Source organism: Cavia porcellus, unplaced genomic scaffold (genome assembly GCF_034190915.1).
Source record: "Cavia porcellus strain 051 isolate PalLab524CR breed Dunkin Hartley unplaced genomic scaffold, mCavPor4.1 scaffold_16, whole genome shotgun sequence".
Taxonomy (NCBI): domain Eukaryota; kingdom Metazoa; phylum Chordata; class Mammalia; order Rodentia; family Caviidae; genus Cavia; species Cavia porcellus.
In genome coordinates, this window is record NW_026947499.1 from 66,707,994 (window position 1) to 66,720,777 (window position 12,784).

Consider the following 12,784-nt stretch of genomic DNA (forward strand, 5'->3'; position numbering starts at 1 on the left):
AAAAAAAAAAAAAAAAAAAAAAGAAAGAAAAGTGAAGAAGTATAGAGGTAATCATATACAGGCAGAAGAAATTGTGAGAACTTGATGTTGAAATAAAACAAAAATCCCTCTTAAAAAAATCCTAGAACATCCCTACAAAAAGTACACAAGTTAAAAATCAATGTAACTTGGAACTCTTTACTGTAGGATCAAATATGCCAAACTTTTTCTTTTTTTTTTGGTACTGGGGGTTGAACTCATGACCTTGTGCTTGCCAGGCAGGCACTTGTGCTGCTGAGCTAAACCTCCGGCCCTAATATGCCAAACTTTTATGTAGCAAAGGATACCAGTCTATTAGAGTATTATATGAAATTCGTGATGAAAATGATGAAAGGCCTAAATTATATTTAGTAAGTCTATCCAAAAAAGCATGAATCACAGTAAAAATTTCTACTTAAAATAATTCAAGAAGCTTGATTTTTGTATTTTTATACACAACACAGTTTTAATACTTATAACTACAGTAACACTGGAAGTCTGCCTAACTTGTGCCCTGTAAAATATAAAATAAGAAGCATTATATAAGCAATATGTTCTCAGAGAGGAATTCTGTTTTATTTAGAAAGATCCATACACACAGTTGCGCTGAAAAAATATCAGGTCAAGTAGTTTCAGGGATGAGTATGCCTTAAGTATATATCATGTCACCATATTAGAGCTTGTATAAGTGGGAAAAATGGCTATATATACTATCTCTTTCCTTCTTCTAGGACATAAATTGCAAAATACTGTTAAAAAAAGTTTTTATAATTTTTAAATCTCAGTAAAAGCTAGTAAGAATTCATGAATTCACTAGCCTCTTCTCTGGAAAACAATGGTTACACATTACAGCCAGAGTTCTGCTAACCCACATGGCATGTTTTTAACAACTTTCAAGAGTGTTTTTTGCAGTTAGAGGCAACTGGTATCCAAAGAGGAAAGGTCAAATTTCAGTTCCCACTCTTTCAGGCAGAATGGCCTTATTCAGAACAGCCCAATTCTCTCTAATTACTTAGAAATAGTAAGAAAAATGATCAGGCTTGGACCTCACGTCAAGGTTGGTAATTTTAAAGTTCCCAGGTGATTCTAACGAACAGCCATGGTTGAAAATTTCCATTTTAACTTATTAGGCCAGGGAAGAGAAACTGGCATATTTTTTTTCTGAAAACAGTTATAAAACTGGACAAGCCAAGTGTAGTGGTAGAAGCCTTTAGTTTCAGTTACTTGCAAGTTTGAAGCAGGAAGATCATCTGGGCCCAGTTTAGGCAATACAGTGAGACCTATCTCACAAAACAAAACCAAACAAAATAAAATGAATAAAACACAAAACAAATATATGCAAAGAAACAGAAAACTGTAATTCACACTCGAGCAGTAGGAATGACACCAAAACGATCCAGGTATTAAAATAGATGATTTTAGGTTGAAGGGAGTAGAGGGGGATGGGGGAAAAAAAAAGAATAAAGAAAAGCAAGATTTACCATGCACAGGTACACATTCCCTATGATCAATGTTACCATTATGTGTATGACCAAAATGTACCAATAATAAAAAAGACTGTATATGATCCTGGAGATGGAATCCAGGGATCTCACAAGTGCTAGGTAAGTGCTCTACGACTGAGCTACATCCTCAGTCCTTTATTTTGAGATGAGGTCATGCTAAGTTGCTGAGCCCGGCCTACAACTTGTTACCCTCCTGCTTTAGCCTTCTGAGTAGCTAGGATTATAAGCATGCACCACCATACTGGTCTCCTATGTTTTTCTAACTTTTAGAGCAGTTTTAGGGTAGGGTTTATGCAGAAACAAAACAAAACAAAACAAAACAAAACAAAACAGAAAGCAATGGACAATTCTCAATGGTCTCTCCCTCTGTCCTTTATCTTTCCCTTCCATCCATCCCTCTAAACCCTGGCAACCACTGATGTTTTTACTGTTTCCACAGTTTTCCTTCTCTAAAATGTCATAAAGTTGGAATTGTATAGCATAGGCAGTCTTTCAGACTGGCTTACTTCACTTGACAATATGCTTTCAAAATCCCTTCATGTCTCACCATGGTTTGATTATTTATGATTAAATAACATTCTATTGCATGGGTGTACAATAGTTTGTTTAATCAATAACCTATCAAAGAATATCTCAACTGCTTCCAAATTTCAACACAAGTTTGAGAAACACTTATAAACATCCATGTGCAGGTTTTTGCTTGCATCTAAGTTTTGAACTCATTTGGGTAAATACAAGAAACATGACAGCTGGATAGTATGGTAACAGTATGTTTAGTTTTGTAAGAAACTGCCAAATTGCCTTCCAAAGTGGCAATCTCATTCTGCATTTCCATCCACAGTGAAAGGGAATGTTGTTCCACCTCTTGCCAACATCTGGTGTTGTCAATGTTTCTGTTGTTGTCTTTAAAAAATTTTTTTTGGTCAGTATTTTGGATTCTAGCAATTCTTATGGAGGTATAGTGATGTCTTATTCTAATGTGCAATTCTCTATTAACACATACATTGACCAGCTGCCTTCTCTCATACAGAAGGCTACAGTGAGCTACACTTGGTTATTTCCTTTCCTTCAGGGCAGTCAGGCTCTGATGAGGCAATTTCCTAATTAGGCCATCAGTGGCATGTTTACTTGTCCAGAGCATTTTTAAAATGATTTATTTCAGGGAATAAAAGGAAAATGGTGTATTCTGTTTAAATTCACATGGAAAAATAAATATACTGAAAGTTGCATCATAATGAATGGTATTCTTTTTTTTTATCGGTACCAGGGATCGAACTCATGACTGCCTGCTTGCAAGGCAGGTGCTTAAGCCACTGAGCTAAATCCCCAGCCCCATGAATGGTATTCTAATGTCAAGTCTGGAATTCTATTTTATTGGAATTCTTGATTTACTTTTCTTTCCCTGGTGGCAATTATCATCTTTCTATTTTTAATTTTTGCCGCACTGTGGACTGGACCCAGGACCTCAATCATGGTAGGCAAGAGCTCTATTACTAAGTCCCTTTATTATTTTTTTTGTAGTGCCAAGGATCTTATTTTTAACACAATGCATTATTTTTGTATATATGAAAGAAGATCACGTGCTATTTCAATACATATATACAAAGTGCATACATTCATTAAATCAAAATCATATCCCCTTCCTCATCCTCTAAGTAAAGATTGGGTTACATTCAAGTAAATATCTATTTTTAAACTTCCACATATAAAAGTGAACATGTGGACTTCTCTTTCTGTGGCTGGCTTGTTTTCCTTAACATAATGTCCTCTAGTTCCTTCCATTTTGCTACAAATTAAGTCTGAATTCTCTTGATTTTGATCTTCTGAAAAGGCACAGAACAGATGGAACGTGGAAGCAACAGGTCCCTACCACTCACCAGCCATGCAGCTTTAAGCAATCATCTCACCTTCCCAATCTATTATTTGTGTTGTAAAGTTGGGATGATATAATGTTCACAGTGTTTATGGGTTTTTCTTAATGAGTTAAATTAGTTAATGCTGATAATTCTTCTACCTCAGCCCTCCACTATTTGCTTTCACATCAAAAAGGAGAGAATTTATCCTGGAGTTTTATTTTTGTGATGTAGTTCAACTGTACTGCTTCTGAACACATTATCAGAAAACCTGCATTCTTTATTATGGTAAGTCTGTACACTGAATGACCTCTGGACTACTTTGCTTCCTGTAGGCTTAGCAATACACTCTAAGAGCACCTGAGATACTTTATGAGTAAAGTTCCCACTGAATTGCATGAATAGGAGCCAAAATACTGTATGTATACTGCATTATCTTTTCTAGTTTTTGTGATGCACTACAGATTAGGGCAAGAAGTTTATCCTGTTTAAGGAACATAAGGGCATCTCTTCATGGTATCTCAGTTACCCATTCTTCACTCCAAGTTAAAATACGTGCTATTTTGGTATCCTGAAATAGGGTCAGATACACAGAAGCTCTAGGTAAAAGATTATCTTTGCTATTGTAATTTTTCACAAATCTGATTTTTAGCTTGGCTTCCTTTGTTCCTTCTTCACCACAAATTGTGTTCTCTAGGACTTTCTGACTATAGTATTCAATTCACCTTTTTACTTCTACTCCACTCAGGAAAATTTCATCCTCACACTATGAAGTTGCTGTTATGCTAGCAATGCCTCCTTGCTTGGCTCCTAAGCAGCTTTCCTTCCCTGGTCCACCTGTCAGGCCTTTCCACCCGGGAGGTGGCCAACTGTGAACTAAACTGTGAGGCAAAATAACTTTGCCACCTTTACATTTCTGATGTTAGGTACTTGTCTCACTGAGAAGGAAATAAGATAGATACTATGGCTTGCAAGTGTCTTTAGGTGGGCTCTCATGCCTCCATGATGTCCTGAATTGATTCAGAAGATTTACCTTTCATGGTCATTTTGACTGTGGGGAAGAGCCAGAAGTTGCTTGCTATCAGATCTGATAAGTAAGCTGAATGAGGGCACATCTAAATTTTTTGAACTTTCCTTTGTGTTTAAGGTGCTTGGCAACATCATTTACCACATTTTTGATCATATCTCGTAAAGCTACAAAAAGAGGACTTTCAGAATGCCTTCAGAAAGTGGGAAAAGGATGGGACAAATGTGTTTGAAGTGAGGGAGGATTCTAAGGGGCAATGTGTCTTTTAATGTATTTTTCTGAAATTTAAACATTCACTGTAATTTTTACTATATTTGACAACAACAAATTAAAAATGGGAACAGAATACATGCTTATAATTTACCAATATAAATTAAAAAAATAGAATTCCCAATAATAATGTATTACCTTAATCTAATCATCACAAAATATAATACAAGCCCAAACTTAGAGATTGTCTACACAACTACTGATTAATACTCTTAAAAGTTAAAGCTGTGAAAGACAAAGAAAGGTAAGGCACTATTCCAGATTAAAGGAGTTGAAAGGGACATTATAATTAAATGTAATGTGGGATCCTGAATCTGATTCTGAAAATGGGGAAAAAGTGGCCATGTAGGACAGGATGACAACTGGCAAAGTATAAATGAGTCATATGCTAGATACCAGTATTAAATCAATATAAAAATTTCTACAGTTGTTAACACTTAAGTGGTAGAATGTCTCTGTTCTTAGGAAATATCTGCTCAAGTATTTGCAGACAAAAGAATATTATGTCTAATAATTGGTTCAGGAAATAAAAGTACATTTGTATGTATTTATGTGTGTATCTCCACATAAAAAGAACTGATAAAATAAATGTGCTAAAATGGTAACTAACACTAGTATTTCTGTAAGTTTTTTATATTTACAAGTTTTGTAGTGTGCCTTTCACATTTAAGTCAAATGCAAGTGAATTGTATATAATTTTTTCCCACATGAATACTCAACTGTCGTATCACTTACTGAAAATGTCACATTTTCAAACTGACAGTCACGTAAATTATGTCAAAAGGATATGTCTAAATTTAGCCTTTCTATTCTGTTCCTTTTATACTAAAATTAAGATCTCCTATTCACCAAGACAAGAGAAAAAACATATCTATTTTTAAATACATTTATCAAGGAACTAGAATTTAGAATATACAGAAAATTGTCCTAAATCAAGGAAAAAAAAATAGTCCTCCAGAAACACAGACAAAAGACTTGAAGAGGCACTTTACAAAGAAGAAATCTATACTGACATTCCTTCGTTTCTGCAGCTAGGTCATTAAATGAACTGGTCACTAAATGAAGAATTATATAGAGTATATACATTACAATATTCAGAACAAAGAAATGGGCAAAGGAAACTCCAACTTGATGACTTTGCTTTTATTTGCGCAAGTCTTACATGTAGTACTATAATGTATAACAGAATATAAAACTAGAGTACTATACTATAAGGTACAATCAGCAAAAATTACAGTACTGTATAAACAGTGTACTGTACAAAATAATTAACTTTATAAATGAAATGTACAGAAATATACAAAAACCAAAACACAGATCCTAAGTCTGAGTGGTGGGTCATTAGTCCAAATAGCGCATCTCCATGGTAAATCCAAATAGTCGCTTAACAGGTAGGTGGTTAAATGAGGAGCATCTGTATACTCAGTACCATCTAATGTGATGCTTGACTACATGGGTCATCAGGAAAATGCAAGATAAAACTACAATGATTTAACATTTCACATCCACCAGACATGCAAAGTTTAAAAATTTGGCTAAGATCAAGAGTTGGAGAGCATGTGGAGTATAAAGAATTCTCATATAAAGTGATGGAGTGAAAATTGGTAGTACTTAGGAAATAGTGTAGAATTAGCTAATAAAATTGAAGTTACGAATATCCTATGACTCAGTAATTTCTCTTGCAGGTAAATATTTCAGATAAACTGTTATACCAGGAAATATGTCCATAGTAGCTTAGTTTAAAAGTTATAAACTGGAAGCAATACAACTGTACAGCAACAATACAGATAAATTGTGGATACATTCAAATGTAGTACACCGCAGCAATGAAAATCAACAATTGGCATCTATGAATAAAAACATCAATTTCACAAATCCTTGAATAAAAAATGTAGCATATAAGAGAACACAAGTATAGTACATTACCTAATTTATACTGAATTCACTAACAGAAACATAACCTCTTATTTAGTGTGCATACATACACGGTAAAACTAAAAGCAAAGAATTCATCATCATAGAGGACAGGATAACGATTATTTCTAAGTGCAACCACTTGAGATGATATACAGTAAAATGGAGCAAAACTTTCTGTATAATTTCCACAATAGGCCAAAGCAGACTAGACTACTTCCCCGCCCTCCCAAGTTTATATTATTTTTAAATAAAGTGAGGAAGAGAGAGAGAATGAAGACAAGAAAGGGAGAAGTGAGAGAAACTGAAGCAGCTCCATTTGACTGTCTAGTTATTGATTCCCATTCCTCCTAAGGCCTAACAAGGTTTATAACGTCTGTTTCTGGGTCCAAGGAACTATCTTTTATCATCTATTTTGACATTTTATTTACTAGAGGTAGTTTTTCTTGCTAGCAGGGGTTGTGACTGAGACATCAGTATTAACTTTCAGAGTTAAACAGTAACACAATGATAAATGTCACTTTTCTGATTTAGCAACATTAGATAAAAACCAGGCTTTTAAATGTACTGGCACCAATTCCCCATAGTGAATACAATCATTAAGTTCTACAACATGTAGTAATAAAAATAATTTTAAAAATAAATTTCTAAAGATATAGATCAGTCATTAAAATGTTCTAACACTACTTTTCTTTAACTTACCCTTAAAGTATGGTGTTCCTGTGCTAATAATATTCTGAGTTCTTCATGTAATGTTATAACTTCTAGAAACTGCCCCCATAAAGCCATCAGAAGTGAGCAGAGCTGTGCAAGATTCATATTTATAAGTTCTGCCAGTTCATCAGGATTTTCTATTTTCTGAAATGACAAAAAAAAAGTTGCTTCCTGGGACTTACTGCAACATTTTTAGACATATTATTGCAAATAATAGCACAAAGATAAATTTATGATTTAAAAAAGGAGATGTGTATGTGCACAACTATGTAGAGATGGACCAACGGACCAGTGATTCTCTACCTAACCGACAGTTGCTTAAACAATTTTCAACTATTTAACCTACATTTAATATTTGAGATAGCTTATTACTAAAATAATGTCAACTAAAATTAACCTAAAATTAGACATCAGAATTCTAGAACATGATCAACTTCCAACATCAAAATGCTTTACTAATAATTTTACACATAATGTATAAACCCTTATGAAAGTTATAAATATTCTGAAAAATAATAAAAGATTTGCCTTTTATGGCCATTTTAATCTTGGGCAAGAGCCAGAAGTCACATGGCACTAGATCTGGTGACGGCCATTTCTCTATTTAACACAAATTGCTGTAAATGTTTTAAATTGATTCTGTACATCAATGCAAGCATGACAACACAAAGATATGAAAAAGGATTTCTAGCATAGCTTGAGAAAGTGCTAAGAACAATGGGATACATGGATCCCAAGCATGGTGGAATATTTTGAGGGAATTAATGGCAATGTGTCCTTTACTAAAGTTTAATTTTTGATTTAAACATCATAGTTTTATCATGATACATGTGTGTCTATGTGTGCAAAATATAGCCAAGTACTTAAAACACTTTTTTCTTATTTATTTACAGACTCATTCATTCATTTGTTTTTGTGGGGTAGGACTGAAACTCAGGACTTCATACACGCTAGGCAAGAGCTCTATCATGCAGCCACACATCCCCAGCCCTAAAAAATGTACCAGGTATAGTAAATGTTTATATTTTTTATATTTAAATATTTAACAATATATTAAAATTCTAAAAAATATATTCACAAAAGGTATATATTACATATAATACTAATACTTTTAGTTTATATTTTCTTCTCCTTGAAATCTACAACTCAGAGGGCTTCTCTTCCCTCATCTAATCAAGTTTCCATTTATCTTAACTCAGAGAGAACACAAAACACAAATTAATAATGGTAAGAAGTGTAAGGATTATGATTATGAACTTTCGTTTTTGTGACTCTAGTTATGATACATGGTAGTAACTCAAGTATTTACTAAGCTAATAAATGCGTGAATGAGGAAATACAAACTTTAATTGAGAAAAAAGTCCTCAAAAATTTGTGGCAAACTCAGCAAAGTTTGCAAATGCCAGAATTGTGCAACACAAGCTAAGGGTCCACACATGATAAATATGGATGTGTTAATGTATGATCAAGGCACAGATGTTTCTGCTTCAGGAAATGATTTTATAAAATGTGTTAGAAATATAGCTAAGTTCCTCAAGTCTTTAACACATAAAGTTTAAAATACAACATCATCTGTATTACTATCCTAAAGATGGTTTTAATGGATCTGAGATAAAGAATTGAATGAGCACTTGACAGTGATTAAGTAACGTTGTGTAATATAAGCAACACTATACTCAGAACAGTCTACAATAAAGCACAGATAATCCTCTTCACCTTATTTTTTCCTAAGAGTAAATTATCTAGGTATCCTGTAACTATTAATTTCATTTCCTAGGGGTTGTGACACTAAATTTCTGAATGAGAATTTTAGTATTTTCATTATCAGAAAAGTATTCCTTCAAGTATAAATATATTATGCCTCTGTTTTGCATAAATCTCTGAACTAAATCACAGAAAAATCGAAATATTTTTAGGTTAACAATGGAATTCAGAATTTATTGCTTAAATGCATAAACATAGGAATAAAATTTTAGGATTGTGTATTTTTGAAATAATACCCTATCTTAAAATGTATACATTTTTATAATGTTATTTGATTACAAAATATTGCTTATTGTTTTGAAGACGAGGAAAGCAAAAAAGAAAAGAAATTCATTTTAGTGTATAGGTTTCAACTTTTTTCAGCTATATCCATAAAAGTAAAATCATATGTAGTTTTGTGCCATTTTCACTGAACACAATGTTTTCCTACATCATCGAATATTAGTTGGCTGTACTATTTTTAAAGCGTAAAACTTTTAAAGGCAATGAATGACATGTAGTTCATTTCACCATTTTACTGCTGCATATTTAGGATCTTGTTTTCACTATTATTATAAAACTTCATAAGAATCTTTGACAATTTCTTTATATAGATGGAGAAGAGATATTCTTTTTGGTTTGGATACATAATACCAAACCAATCTTTGAAAACAACCTACAACATTTGAGAATATGCACTTTTAATACATCTCAAGAAACACGGTTATAATAAAAAGCTCACAGGTAATATGACAGATTAAAAATGGTGTCAGAATAGTTAAAGTTTTGTTTATAACTGATGAGACAATGTTTTTCATATATTAGCCTTTTCTTTTGTAACTGGGTATTTAATACGTCTAATATGAAAAATAGTGATTATATATTTTATTTAGCTCTTTAAATATTTTTGTCTATTTCACTTTGTTAAAAATTTATCCTAGAATGTTGATATGAAGTTTTATAACATGCATTTACATACTGAAATTTAATCATACATACCAAAAAATGTCTACTGGTAACATGAGCATAACATAATGTATATGTATATAATTACAATTTTATTTTTCATCACACTTTTTTCTGTATTACTGCAAAGAACTTGACATATATATCATTTGAAATATTATGTATAATCACATAAACATGATAAAAAACATAGCTTTTTAGGTTTTTAATACATGTAAGTCTCCAATCGACTGCTTCCTTTCAACTTTGATTATATTATAAAAATCTCAATAATCAGTATCTAATTTCGTCCTTTACTGTAAATCTGAAGGAAGCATCTTTTTTGCTTTTGTTTTTGCTTTTTTTTGGGACCAAGTCTTGCTGGCCTTGAGCTTACTTTGTAGCGTAGGCTGGTCTCAAACTTGTGAGGATCCTCCTACCTCCATCTCCTAAGTGCTGGGGTTACAGGAATGCACCACAATGCCTGGCTGAAGGAAGCATCTTATCCTTTGAATTCTCTGAATATGTACAATTTTTTTGAGACGGCAAATTCTTTTTCAAAGCAGCCTGGTCCCCATTGAAGTTGATATATAGAAATACACTCCAAGCCAAGTATGTTTATTTGATTCAGGTCTCCCTGAATCTTTGTTTATGAAGCTGACACAGAGTGAATTTAAAAGTCAAAACATTAGTTTTATAGGAAACAATAAAAGAGAGACAGAGAGAGACTGAAAGCAAAGAAAAGGACAAAGAAAAAAATCTATTCAATTTAGCAGCAAGAAAGAACTGGAAAAATGGTGTCAGACACAAACTCATCTGCTGAAGTTGAAAAAAATTGCCATTTTAAAAGAATAATCATGTCATGAAATCACACAAGTATAAATGATGCCTTAAATATCTGCCTGGAAATTGAGTTAACACAAGACAGTATGTTCTTTAGATCAGTTAATTGTTCTTACTAGGTCACTTACATGCACAAGAATATGTTATTTCAAGTAACTTAGTTGTGGTTCTACCATAAACAATCAATTTATCTTATATTTTAAGAAAAGATAATTAAATTTGTTTAGACAAAATACTTAGAATAGGAAACAAACTGAAATAATTGAAAATATAAATTTTTAAAATCCAAGTACCTTAACTTCTTCACATAGTTCAGTAAGTCGAGCTTCTACATCCATTTCTTCTGAAAGGGGTAAAAAGTAGGGGAAATATTTCAGAGTTAGGTCTAAAAACTATGAAATTGAAATTATACATAAGTAAACTCCCTTTAAAAAAGGAGCTGATTCAGAACTATTTGGGCTACACTCAATGAATTAAATTTCCATGTCATACATCTTCACAAACATGTTAGCTACTAAGATGATACGGCAACTCAATGTGTTTGATCATTAAATAGTATTTCAATTCTTACAAGAGGTCTATGCTGTCAACAATATAGACTCTATGATATAATCAGCACAACTATGTCACAGAAAAGCCAAACCTAATTAGGTTTTATTGTTTTTCATATTTTATTATTTTCAGTAAAGTTTAATACTTTGTGCTATATACATATATGTCATGCTCTTTATAAAAACCATTCCTAAAAAGTCGAAGTGAAATTAATCTAAAAAATTTTAAATATACACTTAATATAGGTTATTTCATGAAAACAAATGACAAAATTCTTTTTTAAAAAAGCTTGTAGGGGCTGGGGATTTAGCTCAGCGGCATAAGCACCTGCCTTGCAAGCAGGTGGTTGTGAGTTCGATCCCCGGTACCGATTAAAAAAAAAAAAAGCTTCTAATAGTTGAACAAATTTAGATTTCTATAAGACAGTTTTAAAGTGAGGCAAGTTTGTATCTACAACAGTGGTCTTTTTACTGTATGTTATAATCATCTAAAAAGAAATGTATGATTTACAATTAAAATGGCAATATTTCTAAGGTAATAAAAATGATAGAATGGAAAAATGTATTATATTTATAGGGCAGGAATTATATTAAAGACTGAAATATTACCTTTAGATATAATTTTAACTGAAATAAAAGTAAAATGATGATTCTTAAAGGAAAGATAACTACATAGTCATGATCATCAAAATTCTGTACTCCTGTGAAAATAAGTTTAATTGATCATTCTCCACAAAAGCAAGTATACATTCTATTACATTCTGAAATTCACTCATTAGCTCTAACTTCACAAGTCATTTCAAATATTCAAAAGTGAATAGCTAACGTAAGCTTTTCCAAAACTAAAACAAGCAGCAAATGCTGCATTAAACTCACAGCCTTTGTCTGCCAGTATCTATTTTCACATTACTCATAATCTTTTCCTGTGACAGAAATCATTAAGATTTGTTTTAGTAAGTCATATATCTTACCCACAAATTTTAGAAAATGAAAAATAAAGTTTTAGTATGTTTTCTTTTCTTTTTTTTTTTTGTCTTTTTCTATTTTATCGGTACCGGGGATCGAACTCACGACAGCCTGCTTGCAAGGCAGATGCTTATGCCACTGAGCTAAATCCCCAGCCCCCATGTTTTCTAATATTTGCATCTCAGAACCTAGATGCATAGAACAGTACATTTGCATTATTCAGTGAGGGTTAAGTATAAAAGCAAAACTTAACTTTGAAATATTAAAACTGAAACATTTCAAAGTCTTCTAGGATTTTTAACTAAGTTTAAAAATTTCACTGTAGGAGCTGGGGATTTAGCTCAGCGGCCTAAGTGCCTGCCTGGTAAGTATGAGATCATGAGTTCAATCCCCAGTACCAAAAAAACAAGAAACAAAATAAAAATTTCACTGTAA

At 32.5% G+C, this 12,784-nt stretch overlaps 1 protein-coding gene across 16 annotated transcripts in view; it reads right to left on the reverse strand.

Annotated features, from left to right (window-relative positions):
- The window catches only part of Fam135a (family with sequence similarity 135 member A), a 93,027-nt gene that overhangs the window by 33,785 nt on the left and 46,458 nt on the right, over nucleotides 1-12,784 (reverse strand). For 14 of the 16 annotated variants that reach the window (XM_063227021.1, XM_063227033.1, XM_063227032.1 and 11 more), the window contains 2 exons: nucleotides 11,126-11,175; nucleotides 7,290-7,445 (listed from right to left, as the gene is read on the reverse strand). In XM_063227021.1, the coding sequence (XP_063083091.1) occupies nucleotides 7,290-7,445; nucleotides 11,126-11,175 (206 nt within the window). The remainder of the gene's footprint in view (nucleotides 1-7,289; nucleotides 7,446-11,125; nucleotides 11,176-12,784) is intronic. The other 2 variants (XM_063227022.1, XM_063227035.1) reach the window with 1 other exon arrangement.